Source organism: Rhinolophus sinicus, chromosome 1 (assembly GCF_057876585.1).
Source record: "Rhinolophus sinicus isolate RSI-liver-muscle chromosome 1, RSI-T2T, whole genome shotgun sequence".
Taxonomy (NCBI): Eukaryota; Metazoa; Chordata; class Mammalia; order Chiroptera; family Rhinolophidae; genus Rhinolophus; species Rhinolophus sinicus.
Window position 1 is genome coordinate 154761416 of NC_142501.1, and position 21985 is coordinate 154783400.

Below are 21985 nucleotides of genomic sequence, written 5' to 3' on the forward strand. Positions count from 1 at the left end.
CATTTTAATGATGTTAATTCTTCCTGTTCATGAGCACGGTATATGCTTCTGCTTCCATTTATTTGTATCTTCTTCAATTTCTTTCTTCAGTGTCTTATAGTTTTCCAAGTACAGGTCTTTTACCTCCTTGGGTTTGTTGTTGTTGTGGTTGTTGTTGTTGTTTTATGTAATTGTAAATGGGATTGTTTTCTTAATTTCTCTTTCTGACAGTTCATTATTGGTGTATAAAAATGTGACTGATTTCTGAATACTAATTTTGCATCTTGCTACTTTACTGAATTCATTTATCAGTTCTAACCATTTTTTAATGGAATCTTTAGGGTTCTCTCTCTGTATAGTATCATGTCATCTGCAAATAACGACAATATTACTTCTTCCTTTCCATTTTGGATTTTTTTTTTTTTTTTTTCGTTTCTGATTGCTGTGGCTAGGACTTCCAATACTATGTTAAATAAAAGGTGTGAAAGTAGGCATCCTTGTCTTGTTCCTGATCTTGAGGAGAATGCTTTTAACTTTTCCCTGTTGAGTATGATGTTAGCTGTGGGTTTGTCATATATGGCCTTTATTATGTTGAGGTATGTTTCCTGTCTTCCCACTTTGCTGAGAGATTTTGTCGTAAATGGATGCTGGATTTTGTCAAATGCTTTTTCTGCATTTATTGATATAATCATATAACATTTATCTTTTATTTTGTTTATGTGGTGTATCACGTTAACTGATTTGCAAATATTGAACCAGTCTTGCATACCAGGAATAAATCCCACTCGATCATATTGTATGATCTATTTAATGTATTGCTGAATTCGGTTTGCTAATATTTTGTTGAAGATTTTTGCATTTATGTTCACCAGAGATATCAGCCTATAATTTTCTCTGTTTGTAATGTCTTTATCTGGTTTTAGAATCAGGGTAATGGTGGTCTCATAAAATGAGCTTGGGACCTTCCCCTCCTCTTGAAATTTTTGGAATAGTTTGAGAAGAATAGGTGTTAATTCTTCTTTGAATGTTTGGTAAAATTCACCTATGAAGTCATCTGGTCCTGGACTTTTGTTTGTTGGGATTTTTTTTGATTATTGATTTGATTTCAATAGTGGTAATTGGTCAATTCAGATATTCTGTTTCTTCTTGATTCAGTCTTGAAGATTGTATGTTTCTAGGAAATTATCCATTTCTTCCAGATTGTCCAATTTGTTGTATATAATTGTTCATAATATTTTCTTATAATCCTTTGTATTTCTGTGGTGTCAGTTGTCACTTCTCTTTCATTTCTTATTTTATTTTTTTAGGTCCTCTCTCTTTTTTTTCTTAATGAGTCTGGTTAAAAGTTTTTCAATTTTGTTTATCTTTCCAAAGAATTAGCTCTTGGGTTCATGGATCTTTTGTATTGTTTTTTAGGCTTTATTTTGTTTATTTCTGCTCTCGTCTTTATTATTATTTTCCTTCTTCTCACTTTGGGCTTTGTTTGCTGTTCTTTTTCTAGTTCCTTTAAGTGTAGTTAGATTGTTTATTTGAAATTTTTCTTGCTTCTTGAGGTAGGCCTGTATTGCTATGAATTTCCCTTGTAGAACTGTTTTTGCTGTGTCCCATACGTTTTGTATCATTGTGTTTTCATTTTCATTTGTCTCAAGGTATCTTTTGAATTCTTCCTTGATCTTATTGTTTTGTTGACTTATTCATTATTTAGTAGCATGTTATTTGGCCTCCATGTGTTTGTGTGTTTTCCAGTTTTTTTCTGTAATTGATTTCTGGTTTCATACAATTTTGTTCAGAGAACACACTTGATATGATTTTACTCCTCTTAAATTTATTGAGATTTGTTTTGTGGCCTAACATGTGGTCTATCATGGAAAATGTTCCATGTGCATTTGAAAAGAATGCATATTCAGATGCTTTGAGGTAAAATGTTCTAAAAATATCAATTAAATCCATCTGCTCTAGTGTGTCACTTAAGGCAACTCTTTCCTTATTGATTTTCTGTCTGGAAGATCTGTCCATTAGTGTTAATGGGGTATTAAAGTTCCCTACCATGATTGCATTATTGTCAATCTCTCCCTTTAGGTTGGTCAATATTTGCTTTATATATTTAGATGCTCCTATGTTTGCTACATAAATGTTTAAAAGGGTTTTATTCTCTTGTTGGATTGATCCATTTATCATTATGCAATATGCCTCTTTGTCTCTTATTAAAGCCTTTGTTTTCAACTATATTTTGTCCGATATAAGTATCGCTACCCCAGTTTTTTTGTTTGTTTGTTTCCACTTGCATGAAATATCTTTTTCTATCACTTTACTTTCAGTCGTCTTTGTGTCTTTCAATCTGAAGTGGGTCTCTTGTAGGCCGCATATGTATGGGTCTTGTTTTCTTATCCATTTTGCTACCTTATGTCTTTTGATTGGAGTAGTTAAGCCATTTACATTTAAAGTGATTACTGATAGATACATAGTTATTGCCATTTTATTATTCATATTTATGTTCTCCTCCCCTCCCCCTTGTTCTGAAAGAAGTTTTTTCTTTTTTTCAACATTTCTTGTGCTATTGGTATGGTGGTGATGAACTCCTTTAGTTCTTTTTTTCTTGTCTGGGAAGCTCTTTATCTCACCTTCAATTTTAAATGATAACCTTGCTGGGCATAGTAGTCTTGCTAGTTTCTTGCTTGTCATCACTTTGAATATTTCATGCCAGTTTCTTCTGACCTGCAAAGTTTCTGTTGAGAAATCAGCTGACAATCTTATGGGAGCTCTCTTGTAAGTAACCAGTTGCCTTTCTCTTGCTTCTTTTAGGATTCTCTGTCTGTAACCTTTGCCATTTTAATTACAGTGTGTCTTGGTGTGGGTCTGTTTTACTTTATCTTGTTTGGAACTCTCTGTGCTTTCTGGGCTTGTATGTCTATTACTTTCACCAGGTTAGGAAAGTTTTCAGTCATTTTTTTCTCAAGTAGGTCCTCGATCCCTTGCTTTCTCTTGTCTCCTGCTGGTATCCCTATGATGCAAATGTTGTTACATTTGATGTTGTCCCAGAGGTCTCTTAAACTAGCCTCATTTTTAAAATTATTTTTCTGTCCTTTGTTTATTTGTTTGTTTGTTTCAATTGGGTGTTTTCTACTACCTAGTCTTCCAAATCATTGATTCTGTCCTCTGCTTCATCTCGTCTTCTTGTGAATACTTCTAGTGAAGTCTTTATTTCAGTTATTGTATTCTTCACTTCTGACCAGTTCTTTTTATGGTTTCTCTCTCTTTTTTTTTTTTTTCTTCACAATAGTTTTCCAATTTTACTGAGGTATGACTGGAATACAATAAACCACACATATTTAAAATATGCATTTGAGTTTTCACTTGTGTGGACACCCACGAAACCAACACCACAATCAAGATAATGAATATATCAGTCACCCCCTAAAGTGTGAAGTAGATCTCTCTATATGTGTTAAAATTTTAACTTAACCTAACATTGTGTTTTTTTTTAAGTGTCTGTATGTGTAATATAATCCCATATTTATAACAACAAAAAATATTTAGATACCCTGAAAAAACTGGAAGAACATATACCAAACTTAATTGTTTGTTGTTGGGAATCTTGTGAAAATTGTGTGACCCCATTTTGGCTGGCACCTCAGAAATTGCCCATGCCTGTTGTCCCATATCATGGTCTCCAAGTCTCTGAAGAATGTTTAGCACACTAGAAATTTGTGATTATGACCTCCTTACTTGAATGATTTTATTAAAATGTCACTGAGGTCATCATAATGAACTACCATAGAAGGGATGTCTGACTCTCCTGTTTTTCTTTCAGCTCACCTCCAAGACCATTCTCACATCACCCCTCCAAACAGGAGATATTCTAGCAGGGTACTGGCTGTGGCTGGGGACAAAAGAGTGATTCCCCAACTTGTTTTCAACTCCATCTTTTATTATCACTCTTCATGTAGCTCATAAGTACAGAAAGTGTTGAAAGACTGTGGGGACTGGGACATTTTTAGTTTTGTCTGGTTATGGGTTTTATATACAGGCAGTCATTAAGTGTTTTACTTTTGTGTCTGGCTTCTTTGACTCCACATTATTTATAAGAATTGCATGCAACTGTAGTCCATTCACTTTTAGTGTGATATACAACATTCTGCTGAGTGATTATACCACTAATAATTTATCCCTTCTACGACTAATTGACCTTTGGGTTGTTTCCAACTTGGGGCTATCATAAATAATGCTGCTGTGAACATTCTTGTACATATCTACTGCTCAACCTGGGCATTTATTTCTCTTAGGTATATACTTTGGAGCAGATTTGCTGGGTTATAGGAATGTCTATGCTTAACTTTAAAAAGTAATTCCAAACTGTTTTCAAAAATGATTATACAAGTATGCTCACCCAAGCAATGTGTAAGAGCTCTCTTGTCCGTTCAACAATAGTTCTCCCCAGCAGTTGGCACTGTCAGACTGTACTTTTAGTCATCTTCTGGGTCTGTAGTAGTTCATTCTAGTTCATTTTCTCTATTACTAATGAGGCTAAGCAACTTTTATATGTTTTTTTTGCCATTTGTATTTTCTTTGTGTGAAATGAAGAGTGTGTTCTTGCCCATTTTTCCATTGCTGTGTCCTTTTTTTTTTTTTTTTTTTTTTAATTCTGGATATGAAACCTTTGTCAGTTATGTGCATTGCAAATCTTTCTCATCTGTGGCTTGCCTCTTCATGTAATGGTGTTTCTTTTGTTTTCATTTACTTCCTATTAGTTTCAGGTGTACAATGCAATGTAATAGACATTTAAACTCCTCATAAGGTGATAACACCACCCCCAAGCTACTGCCCTTCTAACATCTTATAAAGCTGTTACAATGTCATCAACTATCTTCCCTATGTTGTACTCCACATCCCATGACTATATATATATATATATATATATATATATATATATATATATATCCTATAAATTTAGTTATATTTGGCATTCATTATTATTTCACTTCGGCCTCAGGTGCATAGCACATTGTTCAAGCATCTACACAGTCTATGATGTGATTCTCCTGATAAGTCCAGTGCACATCTGGCACCTTACATGATCTATACAACATTGTTTATTATATCCCCAGTACTGTATTAACTGCTAATTTGTATTTCTTAATGCCTTCACCATTTTCACCCTGCCCCCAACCCCATTCCCATCTATCACCCTGATTGATCTAGTACCTATCGGGCACCATACCTAGTTATTACATTATTGACTATATTCCTTATGCTATACCTTACATCCCCATGACTATTGTGTAACAACCAATTTGTAATTTTTAATCCCTTTCCTTTCACCCATGCTTAAACCTCCTTCCATCTTAAAGAAGTCCCTCTGAGATTCTTTGTAATACTGGTTTGGTGGTGATGAACTCCTTGGCTTTTTCTTGTCTGGGAAGCTCCTTACCTGTCCTTCAATTCTAAATGATAGCCTTGCTAGATAAAGCAATCTTGATTGTATGTCATTGCTTGCCATCACTTGGAATATTTCTTGCCACTCCCTTCTTGCCTGCAAAGTTTCTGTTGAGAAATGAGGGCTCCCTCGTAGGTAACTAACTCCTTTTCTCTGGCTGCTTTTAGGATTCTCTCTTTGTCTGTAACCTTTGCCATTTTAATTATAATGTGTCTTAGGGTTGCCTTCTTTGGCTTTATCTTGTTTGGGACTCTCTGTGCTTCCTGGGCGTGTATGTCCATTTCCTTCACCAGGTTAGGGAAGTTTTCTGTCATTATTTCTTCAAGCAGGTTTTCAATTCCTTGTTCTCTCTGTTCTCCTTCTGGTACCCCTATAATGTGAATGTTTGTACACTTGATATTGTCCTAAAGGCCCATTAAACTCTCTTCAATTTTTTGGATTCTTTTTTGTTCTTGCTCTTCTGGTTGGGTGTTTTGTAGATTAGTTGTCATTTTGGTGTGGTTGTGAGAGAAGGTAAGCAAAGCATTTACCTACTTTGCCATCTTGGTTGTCCCCTCTCTATGTCCTTTTTCATGGTTACTATCTCATTGTTAAAGTTTTCACTGAGTTCATCTACTCTTCCCCTAAGTTCATTGAGCATCCTTATAACCATTTTTTTAACTCTGTTTCTGGTAGGTTGCTTGTCTCCATTTTATTTAGTTGTTTGTTGTTGTTTTCTGGAGTTTACTCATGTTTTTTTCCTTTGGGACCTACCAGAATCAGTGAAAACTGCAAGATGTAGAAGGTCCAGCAAAAGAAACTGAGAAGGAATAGCTAATGACAGAAAAATTGTTTCTGCTCACACGTCCACCTCACTTGTTTCTGTCTCAAGGACTTTACATTTGTTCCTTCATTTTGCTGTTCCCTCAGATGTTCTGTATATTTTGTGTCTTCATCATTTAGGTCCAGCTCAAATGCTCTGTCTTAGGGAAGTCATTCAGACTACTCAGTCTCATGTATTCCTCATCTGCCCCACTATTTTCTATCATATTACTTTTTATTTACTTCTTAGTCTTAGCATTTATCACAATCCAAAATTCTCTTATTTATGTTTATACTGCCTTTCTTTATCTACTTAATGCAGCATCCTTGAATGAAGGCATTGTCTCCATGTCTGTATATACCTGACAGTTCCTGGAACATACTAGGTGCTCAATAAATATGTGTGACCTGCCTGTGAAAAGAGTGAGAGAGAGAAACACCATCTTGTCACGCCTGGTTGTGGATTGTCTTGACATTATGTATGTCATTTGAGTCATACTTTATAATTAAAAAGTAATATCACAAACATTAAAGAAAGGAGTAGTTTTACTTTATTTTAGCTGCTTTTAAAATTTTTAGCTACTTTTTAATTTCAGGAAATTACAAAAGGTAAATTATTTGCAGAGATTAGAGCTACTGCAGTAAATGCCACACAGTCCCCTGCCCTTGAGGAGCTCACATTATTTTTGCTTCAAGTGAAAGCCAACAAATAACAAAAGAAGGACATGAACAAAATGTTATATAAATAATTACAACTTAAAATCATTTTTAAATTTCTGATGAATTTTGGATCTGAACCGTTGTGAGGGGAAATTCACATGAGGGTTACAACTTAATCAGAGAGGCTGGCGATTGACTTTAAGTACACAAATTTTCCTCTCTGGTATTCAATTTCTTGATCTACAAATTGAGAGACTCGGTCTAGCTGAACCTCTAATATCCCTTTTCCACTCAAAGCTTGTATTATTTTAGGAGGTACACAAACTATCTCACATGTAAATAAAAAACGTACTTTATATGTCTTACATATTCCTGTGAGACAAAATGCAATTATAATTTATAGTATGAAAAATAATTTATTTTGTAGATCCAGCATATATGTTCTCATACTAACAAAATATGTTTTTTAAATTCTGAAAAATAATTTAAGGTCAATTCTGAATATAATGATAGGATAAATCAGAACTAGGCTATTAATAAAAATATTTTGGCCATCTTTTTTTCTTGCAGTTTCCTATATTAGGTAAGTAGATAAATAAACAAATAGTGTTTTAGAGATAAAATATTGATAAAGACTTTTATATATTTGTATATAAGAAAATGATTGGTATACCAACAATCAAAAGAAGATTTTAAAGCAACAGACAAGAATACCCTGAGGCAGTTTTCTTTATGTTTCATTCCAAAGTTACTTTTCTTTCAGAGTCCAGTTTTGGAGGTAATCCAGTCACGATAAGCAGTCACTCGAGTGTAGACACCTGGCTTGTTCTTTTTAGCACATCCATCACCCCAACTTACTATTCCAACAAGTTTCCAGATATTTCTGGAATCAACATAAGCTAGTGGTCCACCAGAATCATTCTAGAAGCAAAAGAGAAAAAAAAAAGTTTCTTGTCCTGTCCACGAATTTCCTTTTACCTCTCCTCCAGCATTTTCAATAGCCCCTGGGCACTGAAAACAATCTGCCCTCTTTGGTCCTAGAAATCTTGGGTTTATTCAAATGCCAGCAAAACTCCAAATTAGAATACATTACCTACAGCTGCCAAATGTTGGATTGGGCAGCCTAGAAGTTGACTTTATAATGAGTTCAACCTTGACTATGGTGAAAGTGACTCAGCTGCTCTGAGCAATGGGAGACATTTGCACATGCTGAACCTCCTGCTGCACCTCTGGATAAGAAGAAGGCAGCATTCTAGATCTGTAGGTTGCCCAGAAAATAGGCTCACATTTATTTTATTTCCTTGTAAGTATTATCCTTTGTATGGATTCCTAGACTGAAAACTCCGTGAGGGCAGGGATTCTGTTCACCACTGAATCCCAGCATCTAGGCTGGTGTCTGGTACATAAAAAGGATTCATAAATGTTTGTTATGTGGGTTGAAATAAGAAGCTGCTCCGCAGAAATCATTAACACAGAAAAATACTTTGTGTTGATAAAAACTTCCATATAATCAGTACTTTGTGAGAAAATTATTTGAAAATGTATCTGGACATACCTGACAGGAATCAGCTTCTCCTGACATAAATCCAGCACATAGCATATTATCAGTCACGTGGCCAGATAATGCATATGGAGCATTGCAAACTTTGTTGTCGATAATCTTCACAAAGGCCTGTTGAAGTATCCTTGGAAGAGGACCTAAAGGCATCAAATTCTGCATATTATGGGGACTTTAACCTTGTTTGTTGAGACAAAAAATATCTATAAAATACAGCAGATTCTTTGGGTCCCCAGGAGCCAGACCAGTCCCAGATTAGATTAGTCTCTTTCTGATGTTTATTATAGTTGGCTGCCTCACACACAACCACAATTTTTCCTGTTCTTATTTCCAGAGAAATTTTAGAAATTGAATGTAATACCACACTTTTCATCCCACCACTTGGTTTTCTTTTCAGTATATTTACTGATTGGTTAATTGCATTCTACAGTGATTGATTGATTGAGTATTTAAATAACTATTCCTATAATGCTATTATGTTTTTACAGAAAAACTTACCACTCATAGAAAGTACTCCCCATCCTGTAACTACAACACTGTCATTTTCTGAGAGCTTCATTTTGGCTTCAGGAAGACAAATCTTACGAATGTACTTTGTAAAAGAGACTTCTTCAGTCAGCTGCACAAGGGCAATGTCATCATGAACCCTAGTCATGCTATAATTTTCATGATAAATAATGTTTTGGACTTTCCGTGTCATATATGGTTTATTTACTATAGTTCCAAAGTTGACAGTCCAATCTTCTGAATTATTTTTCCTGTTAGACACAATTCAGTAAAAATACACTCAGTTTCTGTGTCACAACAGTGTTCATAGTGGTTATTATCTCATAACTTTAAGGCATGAGGTTTTCAAACAATACTGTAAGACAATTTTTTTTTTTTTTACTTTTTCATTTATTTTAAGTGTATTTTTCCCAGGATTCATCAGCTCTAAGTCAAGTAGTTGTTTCAGTCTAGTCATGGAGGGCGTAGTTCACACTGGCCCATGCGGGGATCAAACTGACAACCTTGGTGTTACGAGCATTGCGCTCTAACCAACTGAGCTAACTGGCCACCCAGCACTTAAATTCTTATTTTTAACAGATGCCTTTGACTTGGAAATGTTATAAATGCTGCAGTCACATAAAAATAGTGCTAAGGACTAGTAGAGCCATCAGCCTTCTGCAAAGCCTCCTAACTAGCATCACTGATGTCTTTTGCTACTATTTCAGCCCCATCCAGTTCCTGAGCATTTGACTGAGGTAGGAATCAGCCTCAGTGGATGGGGTCAGAATCATTCTTACAGCCTGAATTCCAAGAGCCTGGAGGCTCTGGACACCTGCGTAGATAAAAAACACTGCAACTTATTCTCATCCAACTACCCTATTATGTTTACCAAGTCACTGCATGTTAGCTTCTAATGTAGATTTTATGACCCATTTATCCAGTTCCCCACTGAAACTCTTTCTCAAGTTAGTACTTAATATCCTGTTTCACTATTCTTACCTTCCCTCAAAAGAGCAGATGCTTCTTTAAAGGTTTCAAGACCCTCATGTAACAGTGACACTCTTTAATCTTTCTACCATTCTAAAACCTCCAGTGAATCCACATACTTACAGCTGTGTTTCTTAAACTCCATTCCCTTAGAATCAACCACTTCCATAGATTTATAACTAAAAGGTGTAGTGTGATACTTAAGAATCTGTACTTTTAACAAGTTCCCCAGGTGGTCCATGGTCCACGGACTACTTTTTGAAAGTAACATCGGAGACAAATCCTATCAAATGCTTTGTGAGAGACTACTTCAGTAAGAAAGCATCTTGCCATTTAAAGATGTCCCCAAGTAAATTTTCTAAGTCTACTTTCTAACGTTTCGTTTTACAAACTCCTTTCTACTTCAAATTGTTGTTTTTGTTAGTTGTCCACAGAATATAACTTGTGTTGTTCCATCGCAGCACATTTGATGAATAGTGTTTTCTCAACTGAAAACACATATTATGCTTTCCCATCCACCTACCCCATCAATCAAATCTTATTATACACCTATGTAGGGTCCAGAACAAATCTTACATCTTCATATCACAGTTGGATATGCTATCTTCCTTCATTAAATTTCCATAGCCCTTATTGTGCCATACATGAGATATTTACTACACTATGCTGCCTTAGCTTTATTTTGTGACATTTGAATTTCTTGAACTAGATTGTAAACCCCGGGAGGGCAAGACAAGTAAGCATCTAGTAACTAGAGTCAGACATACCTGAGTTCACATTCAATTTCTGTTATTTAAGAGCTGTATCATCTTGGCCAAGCTATGTCACTATTTCTGAACCTTAGTTTCCTCATCTTTAAATAGGCTTAATCATACCTTCCACACAGAATTATTGTTATGATGAAGTAAAATGATGTAAGTAAAGCATTTATTATCGTATCAGGCCAAAGTAGCTATTGGAAAATTTGAATTGCTTCCATTCACTTTCCCGTCTTTGCCAAATTAGATGCCTCCACTGCCCTTCAATTATGCAAGTAATTGTAAATTGCATCTGGCCTTGGTGAATCTTCACACATTTAGGTTAACCCCCAAGACTACCCCAAATAAGCCAATACCCAGAATCCTACATTTAGTCAGACTTTCACACTTACCTAGCAAAGCAGTGAGCTGCAGATAATAGCCACCTGCTGCTGATCAGAGATGCTCCACAGAGAGGTGTGCCCTTCCATTGCATACTGGCTTGCCATGGCCACGCCCCTGCCAGAGAATTTTTCCCATTGATAATTCGGTTGCCTGCTTTCATGATATTGGCCACTTGTCTCCCACAACCTGAAGAAAGAATTTCTTTTTACAGGAGCAGATATCTTAGGTTATGCTTTATAAAATATATATCTTAAAAACATTGCTTGAAACCCTCCAGTGATTGTCTGGCATCTCCTAAGTGATGCTGTTTCTTTCCTGGAATATACTGTTATAACAGCACCCCAGTCCATCTTGGTTTGGGTGTCTTTTACTAATCTTCTTTTCCAATCTTAAGCATCTTGCAACCACTGACTTTCATTATCTATTTGTTATAATTCTCATCTCCCTAAGTAAATTGCAAAATTCTTCAAGGTGAAGACTGCTTCATTAATGTCTGCACCTTGCATAGCATATGCAGTGCTGTCTATAAGGCCCCATGTGGTCAATAGATACTCCATAAATATCCATTAAGTGAATGAATGCAGGGTTGTATCTTGTGAGCAACATGACAGTCTAAAGAGAATTTATTTAAAAGGTACAGAACTGTTTTTCATCTTATAATAAATGTTTTTGATACAGCCTAGTTTTTTATTTTCTTATTATCCTAAGTTGCCCTTTTTGTTTCTTCAATCTTTCCTGTTTTAATTTATTCAGATGTGATATTCTTTACTCATGATCGTATTCTTCGGAATAAGTTCTTATTTCATCCTTTTGGACAAGTGCTTACAAATGTTAAAAATTCACATGCCAGTGTTTTTCAAAAAGAAATTCCAGATCTATATCTGGTATATCCAATAATTTTGAAAGACTACTATGGATTTCTACGTGATGTACTTCAAGATTCTTTTTAGGAAAATAATGGGGGAAATATTTGTGAATATGTTAAATTTACAATAAGGTTTCTAAACTTACAGTTGTTGGTAAGCATTTCAGCATTAGCCTTGCTGATTTCTGAAATTTAAAAAACATAAAATTGATAAAATATCACCGAGTAATTATTTTCAATCTAAGTGCATAGATGCAAACTCTCCTAGCCCAATTACACCCACATTTAATTATTCAGACTATTTTACATATTGATTATCAACCCTTCTCACTTCTACTTGTTATATTTTGACCATCTCTCTGCATCTCTATCAAGTAGTATAAGAAAAGAGAAAATAAAAGAAAAATACAAAGCTCTCAATTTTATAATAATTGTAGTAAAATATTTAGTCAGGTAAGAAACTGACATTATTATTAAAAATTGGATGGGGCATTATCTTTGGATTTCTTTCTCTGTGATAGTTCTCATTACTCTGAAATGCTCAGATTTATCTATAGTTTAAAGGGAAAAAAATCCAATTAAAATTATTTTTCATTGGGCCTGTCCTGCTTTTTAGTCATCTCATTACTAAGAGTGAGTTATGAAATTTTGAGAATTTAACTTAAATCTCTTTTCTATTGGGAAGAGATGTTAGATAGAAAGGGAGAGTAGGAAATTAAAGGAAGACACATAAGAACACACAGGGGCAGTAACTAGTACAGCTTTCTTTCCCACAGCTACCCACAGAGGAATTGTATTGCTCCTTTGAGCAGTTCTACCTCAAACTCACTTCCCATGAATGGCCCATGGGTGGTAGGGTCAGTAGTCTGAGGCAGAGGAACTATAACTGGCAGTTGGCAGTCTTCAAGGACACTAGGATCAGCCGCCAGTCAGGAAGCACCACAAAACTGGGCTCTGCAACCACATGCTTATCACCTAACAGAACTTTTAACAATCCAGGTGAAAGTTTCAAGACATTTGCAAGACCTTGAAGATCTTTACAAACTTTACTTTCTGTACTGGGCAAAATCCTATCATTTTCTTCCCTTGTTTTCTAAGGAATTCTTCCAGGTTATGTTTTTTTTCTTTTTTTTTTTCTTTTTTTGTCTTTAATAGTATTACTCCCATTCTTCCACAAGAGACAGTGAGAATTTCCTATCGCCAATTTCACACTTACCCCTGTAATCACCACACTGCATGATCAAGAAAACCCTAAATCTGTTTTCTATAATGAGATCCTGACAAGAATAGAGGGTAGGGAGAAATAACACTTCACTTAGGACCTGTCATCCCCTTTTCCATACAAAACAGCAAACGCTTCCAAACTTGCATACATGTCCACAGTTTAACCCTCATTTCTATCACTCTTCAGATAAAAATCCTATGTCATTGCCCCTTCTGCATTTCATTGTATAAGTGCCAGACTTTGAGAAGCATATTATTTCCTGAATAAATTTCTGAAACTCTTGATTTATTTTTTTTCTAGTACTTAAAAAAAAAAAAAAATAGTAAAAAAAACCCTAAGAATAGAAAATAATGGAAATAGGTAAAATACCCATAAGTTTAATGAAAAACCAAAAAACCTAAGAATAGAAAATAATGAAAATAAGTAAAATACCTATAAGTTTAATGGAAGCTGAAACTGCATTCCAAGATGACATGTTGTCTTCCAATATCTGATGCAAGATAGCTTTGATTTCAGGCTTCATGCTATCCCTCTTTGATGGAGGAAACTTGAATGTCAGCTGCAACTGTACACTTGAACCATTGGGATTAGGACTAGAAACAACAGAAATGTCCTGCTGTGTCACTTCTTGATTTTTCATATGTTTTGTAAACACAATGAATTTCTCACATTTTGATTATATTTCCTTTACATATATCTAACAACAATACACAGATATTGTCTTATTATATATAAAGGGAAAGTGTCCCCAGAAACCTTCTAACTGGTTTAGAGGTATTGTTCATAAAGGAATATGTAAACCACAAACTAGAAATCAGAATATTTTAAACATATAGGAGAAACTGAGTACTGGCCAACAAATGATTCACATGAGATTTTATCATAACCATGTTCTCAAACAGATATTTTTCTAATATCTTAATTTTAGATTGTGATAAATGAGAATTTAAATGTAGGACTGGGAACTATTCAAAAGATAACTTCTAGAATGTATTCAGGAACCAGTCCTAAGCATCTTCCTATAGTTTCTTATACACGTCTACCCCAATAGATTTCTACAATGAGAAATCTCAGAAAGACAACTCTACAGCATGAAGAGCATCTCCATTATTTAAACATTCAGTGCATTTTATTAATCAGGAAAGGAGATTAATTCATTTTAGAAGACTTTCAAATCAAAAGCCATATTAACCACAATTTTTTAAAAATACCACAACTTTATTTCCAAATAATTATGATCAGTGGAAGGGTCTTTGAAGGCTTTTGTTTGTCTATAGGTAAATACTTGGTTGGTTGGCGGTTGGATATCTGGATTTTACATTTATTTTGTTTTGGAAATTCAGAATTCCCCAGAATAGATACTGGCAATTAGCAAAGTAGAAGTGTGCTTGCTCTTTCTCATGCATCCCCTATGCTCCATGATGCCCTCTTTCCTGCTTCCCTCCCCTCGACCCTCAAGCACACTTCAAAGACTTACATAGACATGTGTTATCTTAAATGATTCACTTTGCTCCACAGTTATTACAATAATGGTAATACTAACAAGATCAAAAGAGGATCATTTTAGGAAAATTATGGCCAGTTGGGTATGGATGGGTGAAGAGGTGGCTAATATAAGGGGGAAAAACAATCAGGTTGGACTCCTTGTTTTCCACAGAGTTACAGTTATCTTTTATTATAGATGTCAGTTAGGACTGGCTGCCACCAACAACTTGCAATTCTTCTTTAAGTATAGAGATTACAGATTTGTACAGAACAGTTCCTACTGTGAACAGAAATTTGTTAAATAAAATGATACTTTAACTTATAAAGTGCTCTTCTTTCCTTCCTTCCTTCCTTCCTTCCTTCCTTCCTTCCTTCCTTCCTTCCTTCCTTCCTTCCTTCCTTCCTCCCTCCCTCCCTCCCTCCCTCCCTCCCTCCCTCCCTCCCTCCCTGCCTCCCTCCTTCCCTCTGTTGTTTTTGCTCTTGTTATTATGTGAAACCAGGGCTGAGATGTTTCATATCACCTACTTCCCTTTCCATAATACCCTGAATATGTTTGTACTTACAGAAGTTTGATGACCTGAGAGTTGATATATTCTTTGTACATACTAGAATTTTGAAATGCATCAGATATCTGTTAGGAGAAAAAATAAAAGATCCATTATGTCCATTTCAATCAAATTTATAATGAAATTAATGAAAGAAATTACTGACTTACCTTAGTCTCAATATCTTTGTTCAGATCTGAACTAGCTTGTGAAGCTTCGTTTTCACAACTATCATTGTATGTGACTCCAGAAATATGAAAATCACCTTGGTAATGGTAAATCTTTCCTGTGAAATAAGGAAATACTCAAAGAATTTTAAAATAGTAATTGGCCTTAAGTCCCTCCAAATCTCTATCTCAAAATTAAAATTCAACCCAGCTTTAGATAGAAGCAGAGGGTGGGAGAAAGGAAGAGGATGGAAATGAAGGGGAATGAATATCCACTTATTCTAGAAATGGCAACTACACAGCATTCATAAAGTGATTCCCCTTTTTTATTCATATGATAATAGACATTATTGTCCTTCAACATCCTCCTCAAAACATCAGCCCTGGCAACCAATAGCAATTTACCTGAGTATTCACTAGAGATGAAAACTCTTTTACATGTTATAATTGAAATTCTTAACCTAGTGATTATGCAATAAATCTTTCTAAGTAGTTCTGATACAGGAAACATTACAAACATCCCCTTTCACTTTCTGAATGATCTTCTCCTCTCTCTTATGCCCACTGCCTGTTGGTCTGCTTTCCAGTCCCTGGAATCATTTCTTGAGGACTTCATCCTGCCCGTGCACTTCCCAACAGCATGTGGTGGCTGGTGTTTGGCATGCATCACAGGTCTCATATTCCCCATTTTTTTCTGTCCCCAAATGTAAACTGCTTCCCCTAATATACTAGACCACCATAATTTAAAACAGGATAAGACCTGAGGTAGTTTTTCCAGGTCACATATATACTTTTAAAAATAAGAACTACTATAAAAATGGTATCCTGTTTTGGTTAAGCTATTAGCCATTCATACATTTTGAGAACAATTGTGATTTTGAGCCACCTTAAAAAGCGCTACATAGTGCAGTGGTCAGGCATCTACACTGTGCTATGTAGTGCTTTTTAATGTACACCTGAGACTGAAGCTGAATAACAATGTCAACTATAATTCAATATATATATGGTCAGATGATGTGGAGTACAACATAGGGAATAGTCAATGGAATTGTAACAGTTATATAGAATGTTAGAGGGGTAGTCGCTTGGGGGTGGGGGGTTATCACTTTGTGAGAAGTGTAAATGTCTAACTATTACATTGTTTTCTACACCTGAAACTAATAATTTAAAAAAAAAGTCTAACTCAAAAAAAAAAGCACTACATAGTCTTTAAGGAGTGCTAATAGTAGACTAAAAACTGTGATCTCTTAAGCTATAATAATTCATTTTCCTAAAGGTCAGAAATATCATTTCAATCTAAAATAGAAATTAGTTTCCTCTATCCTAGTTTCCTATGTTTTTCCTTATGGCAACCAGTGTATATGCAAAGCAAATGCCAGGTTCTAAGAAGTTATCTAAGATCATTCTGAAAAGAAGAATGTGTATGAAGTTAGAGGAACTAGTTTAAGCCCTGTCAAATATTGGCTGTGTCACTTTGGCATATAACTTTAGCTCTCTGGGACTTTTCCCTCCTAATTACAAAGACTAAATTGCAATAAATAAACTCCAAGACTCTCTTTTTCCTACCATTTCATAATTTTAATTTGTAAAGTTTATCACTAAACTGAAGAGCAAATAACTAGAATGTGTAACGTACTGTTACATCCAATATGCTGAACTTGGATATTTGCAGGTTAGCAGATTAATCTGTCAGTACCAGAATTGAGCTAAGACGAGCAGTGATCTCTATAGTCTGAGGTATATTTACTAAAAGCTATAACAACTCAACTACAAACCTACTACATAAGCTCCTTTATTGACAATGAATATTAGCATCAAAGTATTGAACATTTCAGTCTTACTCAAATTCCCGTAATTGGTGATACAACTTACAGAGTAGAACAAGGAGGCATCTAATTCAAAAAAATTTATAAAATTTGGTATCAAATAATATTAAAATATTATTTTGAAATAAAATAGGAAGTAAATGAGAAATTTCCCACAAAGAAATTTAATATTTCTGTTGTTTCTTGACAATTTCTAAAGTAAGAGGACAGTTAGTAGTAGTAAGGGTGAAAATGAAAACGTCTGTACTGACCAACTGCCAGAAAATGAACAAGGAGACCAATAGTTACTCCCAAAATTGCCATCACTCCAAGAAAAGTAAGAATTGTCATCCATAGTGGCCAAGATCTCCGGGCAAATGTGCCGTACCTATAAAAGGGGGAAATGGCTCAAATCAGATGGTAGACCTTCTAAATCTAAGTTTCTCCTTCAACTCATACAACACAATTTATAATTTATGCATTAGGCCGTTATATTAGCTGAAAACTTAGAAACCACAAATATCTCAAAGAGAATAGACCTAATGCTCATTCTTTTAACAAATCATATATAAGTACTATGTTAGCTGCAGGTGATACAGCAGTGAGCAAAATAGACAGGGCTTCTGTCCTTATGTTACTGAGGATAAACTTATTTGCTCTTGTTATTTATCTTAATCAGACCGTGTAACATTAGGTATGGTCTGATTGCATTTTTGTAAACTATAGCCACGTCATGTACAAGGACATATACAGATTTATAAACACAACTATACAGTGCAACCACTTATAAGTTTTAATTAAATGTGGAAGAAAAAATCATGATTTCAATTGCAGTTATCTCATGTTATGAGATCTTTGATAGATTTTTTTACTTTTTTTTTTGTTTACTTATTCTTTAACTACAGTTTCTGTTTCTACAATAACATGGATTATTTGTATAATATAAATTAATAGATAGGTAAGTTTCATCATCAAAATCAATTAGATAAAAAATAATCAGAAAATATAGTGACTTGGCATCATACAGGAAGAGTGATCTAGGGTTACAGTAAAGTCTTATGACTATCCTTAGTCTAATCTATATAAGGTGTAGATACTAATTATTCATTGTATCTTAAAAGACATGATGTCATGGAATATTCCATTTGGAGGAAGGCCTGTAACATTAAAAATATTTCTGATTTCAAATTTCAAAATTGCCTCAGCTGTTCCCTCAGTAGCTTTGTTCTGCATCATCCTAAACAAAATGTACAAAACAGAAGAGTTTGTAATCAGCGGATACATTAGGCAGATTAGACATTCCCTATGAATATGAGAATCTTATTGTTGTTCTAATCCCTCCAGGACCAACTGAATTTTAGGTAGGAAAGTTCTTTGGGGTTTCTTAAACAATTTTTTTAAACATTATCTTTTGCCTCCATTGCACACCTCCACCCAGTTCTTTCCTCTCCACTTTGTTCTCTATTCTTAATCCTTCCTCTTCCTCATATCTCTTTTAATGACTTGTAATTAGTGTTCCCAAAACCAAATGCTCTTCAAAGAAAACTCCCTTCTTCATGTACACTTTCATACTAGAATTTTGGTGTTTAATTTCATCCTCAGAGGAAAAAAAGGCTACTTCAACACTAGTACAAGTGTTTCTTGTACTAGATGAATCATGCTTTTAAAGGAATGTGCAATTAGGTAATTAATAACAATATTTATTATCCTATTACTATCTGATAATATGCTTCTTCTAATGACTGGAAGTGCAGTATGATATTGAGATCTCAAATATGTTTTGGTGCAATGAACATAGGGGTACATATACCTTTACGAATAAGTGTTTTCAGATATATGTACCCCTATGTTCATTGCAGCATTATTCATGATAGCCAAGACATGGAAACAACCAAAGTGTCCTTCCACAGATGATTAGATAAAGAAGATGTGGTACATATATACAATGAAATATTACTCGGCCATAAGAAAAGATGAAATGCTGCCATTTGTGACAACATGGATGGATCTTGAGATTGTCATGCTAAGTGAAATAAGTCTGACAGAACAGTTGAGAACCATATGACTTCACTCATATGTGGCATATAAAACTGAAAGCAACAAACAAACAAGACAAAAAATAAAAATAATCATACACACAGACAACAGTTTAGTGGTAAGGAGGTGGGAGAAGAGAAAAGGGGGGTCAAATATGTGGTAATGGAAGGAGAACTGACTCCAAGTGGTAAGCACAAAATGCAATACATAGATAATGTACATTTGAAACCTATATAATTTTACTAACCAATGTCACCCCAATAAATTTAATAAATATAAAAAAATTTGTTCTGGATTACCCATTTTCACTTAGACTGGTAGTTTATTCTTTCTGAAACTTGCATATTGGTTTGAGGGACTCAAATATTATGTAGCCTGAATGGTAATTATTATGTGGCTACAATGATTTCTATACAAATAATCCCTACCTTACAGCTTGTAAAATGTTTTCCTTTGCAAGCCCTTATAGATACTCTGGAAAGTTCTAAAGGCTACATATTTTTGACAATAGTGCTGATATGGCTTTTTTCTCTCCTCATTATGGATTTCTTACTATCATAAACAATTAGGGAATTTCTTTTATATCTAAAAGAATACAGTAGTTTATGATTAAACACTAGTAAATATAATGCACAAACTCAAGGAATTTATTATTATTTTTGAATAATAGCTGAAATGTTAAAATGATGTTCTAAATACCAAAAAAAGTCCATTCGTGAAACATTTTATCATTTACTAAATTAATTTTTGGCCATAATTTTCCCCCTTCTCTGCCCCCCTACCCTCCAGCCCCCCGCCACCCCCCCACCCCTACCCCACCTGTTCAAGGTGTTGTTTCTCAGTTTAGTTGTCTAGGGCCCAGCTCCCTGGCCCATGCTGGTATTATGAGCTTGATGCTCCCCCCCCCCCCCCCGGTGAGGCAGTTGGTCCCTAGTTGGCAGCTCACTTGTCCACAATTTTAGCTGTAGAGAGTGCAGCTCACTGGTCCATGTGGGAATCAAACCGGCAACCTCAGCGTTAGGAGCACAGCACTCCAACCACCTGAGCCACCGGGCCGGTCTGGACATATTTTTTTTTTTTAATGTAGGGGTTTTAATTCCACAATGAACCACTCATTGAACAAAGAGAATAGGTTAAAAATTTTAATCTTCAATAAATTTAACCAACTCCATATACTTAACTGCACTATAATTGCCTTACTTTTGGATTGAATCTACTTCAAGTAAAAGTTCATAGCTGTTCTGGTATAATCAACCATTACCTTAATCAAATTACAATATTAATATTGATTAAAATCATGGTAACTACATTATTCACAATTGTAAAACATTAATCTCACTATAATTTATCCCACAGTCTGTAACAGGTGTCTTTTCCTAGATTAGATTTCCAAACAACCACATTCTGATATTGCATTAGTAGTTAAACTGTAAACCATAACAAATTGTAGTTTTTATTTATTAGACTTTCATTTATAGGCCATTTGAATAAGATGCACCTAAATTGTTATACAGTGAAGAACGTTAAAGTAAGATTCTAGTACAAAATTCCCCAAATTTTATAAAGACAAACCTTTTATTTTTCATAGAGGATTTTAAATCACTAGGGAGAGAGTTTTGAATAAGGAACAGAGAAATTAGCAATCAAATGAGTTGAATGGCTTTCTCTAGAAAAGCAAAGTGCACTAGGATTAGAACTCATTTAAATATTTATGAAGTTTTGAAGGACCCCAGCAGTTTGCCAGCTACTAATCCAGGATGTGTATTATAAAGTACATTATTCCAAAAATCTATAAAGATATTTAGATATTTAAATGATTTTTATAAAATATTTTTACATTAGAAAATTTGATTTCAGTTATACAACTATAGAACAAAAATGGTAGTGCTCTCATGGGTGATTTTTTAAAAAGTAAGTAAAATTTTGCTGAAATCTGATTCTTTTTTCCAACTTCCTAAAACTTTCTTAGAGACTTTGCAAGGACTTAAGACCTCAGAAACATATTCTATAGCATATTTCTTGACAGTGTCCAGAAATAAAAATCTAAATTATAGAAAGCAATTAATTAACAAAAAGCTAGAAGATACTCAGTAGCAACTTGTTAGGTTTTGCAGATTTGATTTCCCAAATTAAATCCCATTTACCTGTACATAATATTCTGATTGTTGTGGCTGAATCAGGAGCAATGGTGGTGATGATGATGATGACAACGATGATAGTGATAATAAAAGTAAGAACCTTCTCGTGTAGCTTTTAAGGTGGTCGATGTTTCACAGGTTTATCTGCTACATCCAGTGTTGGTTGGTTTGTTTTTATGGGCTAGGTGAAATGTAGAGAACAAAATAGATGAAACTTGTCTGACTAGTGTTAATGACTGTCATATTTCCATAGTTTCAAGATAGGAGTCATCCAAATTTCCCTGACTTGGCTATTTAAAAAAAAAAAAAAAAAATAGCCTAGTCTTGGATTGGTCACCTAAAAGATACACCCAAGAAACAGCTTTGTGGTAATTTGGCATAATCCTAGCTCTGTTTGACCAAATCCATTATACTAGCTTCAAATGAAATTAGCTATAACTAGGTAGAAGTTTCTGACAAATGACTTACCACAAGGTATTTATTTCTTTTTTTGTTTGTTTTGTTTTATTTTATGTATCTATTTATTTTTAACATTTTTTTATTAGTTTCAGGTGCACAAAACAATGTGATAGTTAGACATTCATATCCCCCACACAGTGACAACCCCCTCCCCCATCCACTACCCCTCTGACATCGCATACAGCCATTATATTTCCACTGTCTCTATT

At 34.7% G+C, this 21985-nt stretch overlaps 1 protein-coding gene across 1 annotated transcript; it reads right to left on the reverse strand.

The window, feature by feature from the left end:
• Positions 1-7564: 7564 nt before the first annotated feature.
• LOC109436812 (transmembrane protease serine 11B-like) lies at positions 7565-21331 on the reverse strand. The gene is made up of 10 exons (XM_088794776.1): positions 21324-21331; positions 17415-17530; positions 15341-15456; positions 15189-15256; positions 13573-13733; positions 12062-12100; positions 11059-11236; positions 8931-9190; positions 8430-8572; positions 7565-7795 (listed from the first exon to the last, which is right to left on the reverse strand). The coding sequence occupies exons 1-10, from the start codon at positions 21329-21331 to the stop codon at positions 7634-7636; spliced, it is 1251 nt and encodes a 416-aa protein (XP_088650902.1). The 3' UTR covers positions 7565-7633.
• Positions 21332-21985: the final 654 nt, after the last annotated feature.

What these genes read in the sequence shown, in the direction of transcription:
- LOC109436812 (XM_088794776.1), bottom strand. An exon ending in ACAAAGATATTGAGACTAAG is followed by an intron (nt 15,257 to 15,340) that starts GTAAGTCAGTAA and finishes TTCTCCTAACAG; the next exon opens with ATATCTGATGCATTTCAAAA. An exon ending in TGAAATGCTTACCAACAACT is followed by an intron (nt 11,237 to 12,061) that starts GTAAGTTTAGAA and finishes TTCTTTCTTCAG; the next exon opens with GTTGTGGGAGACAAGTGGCC.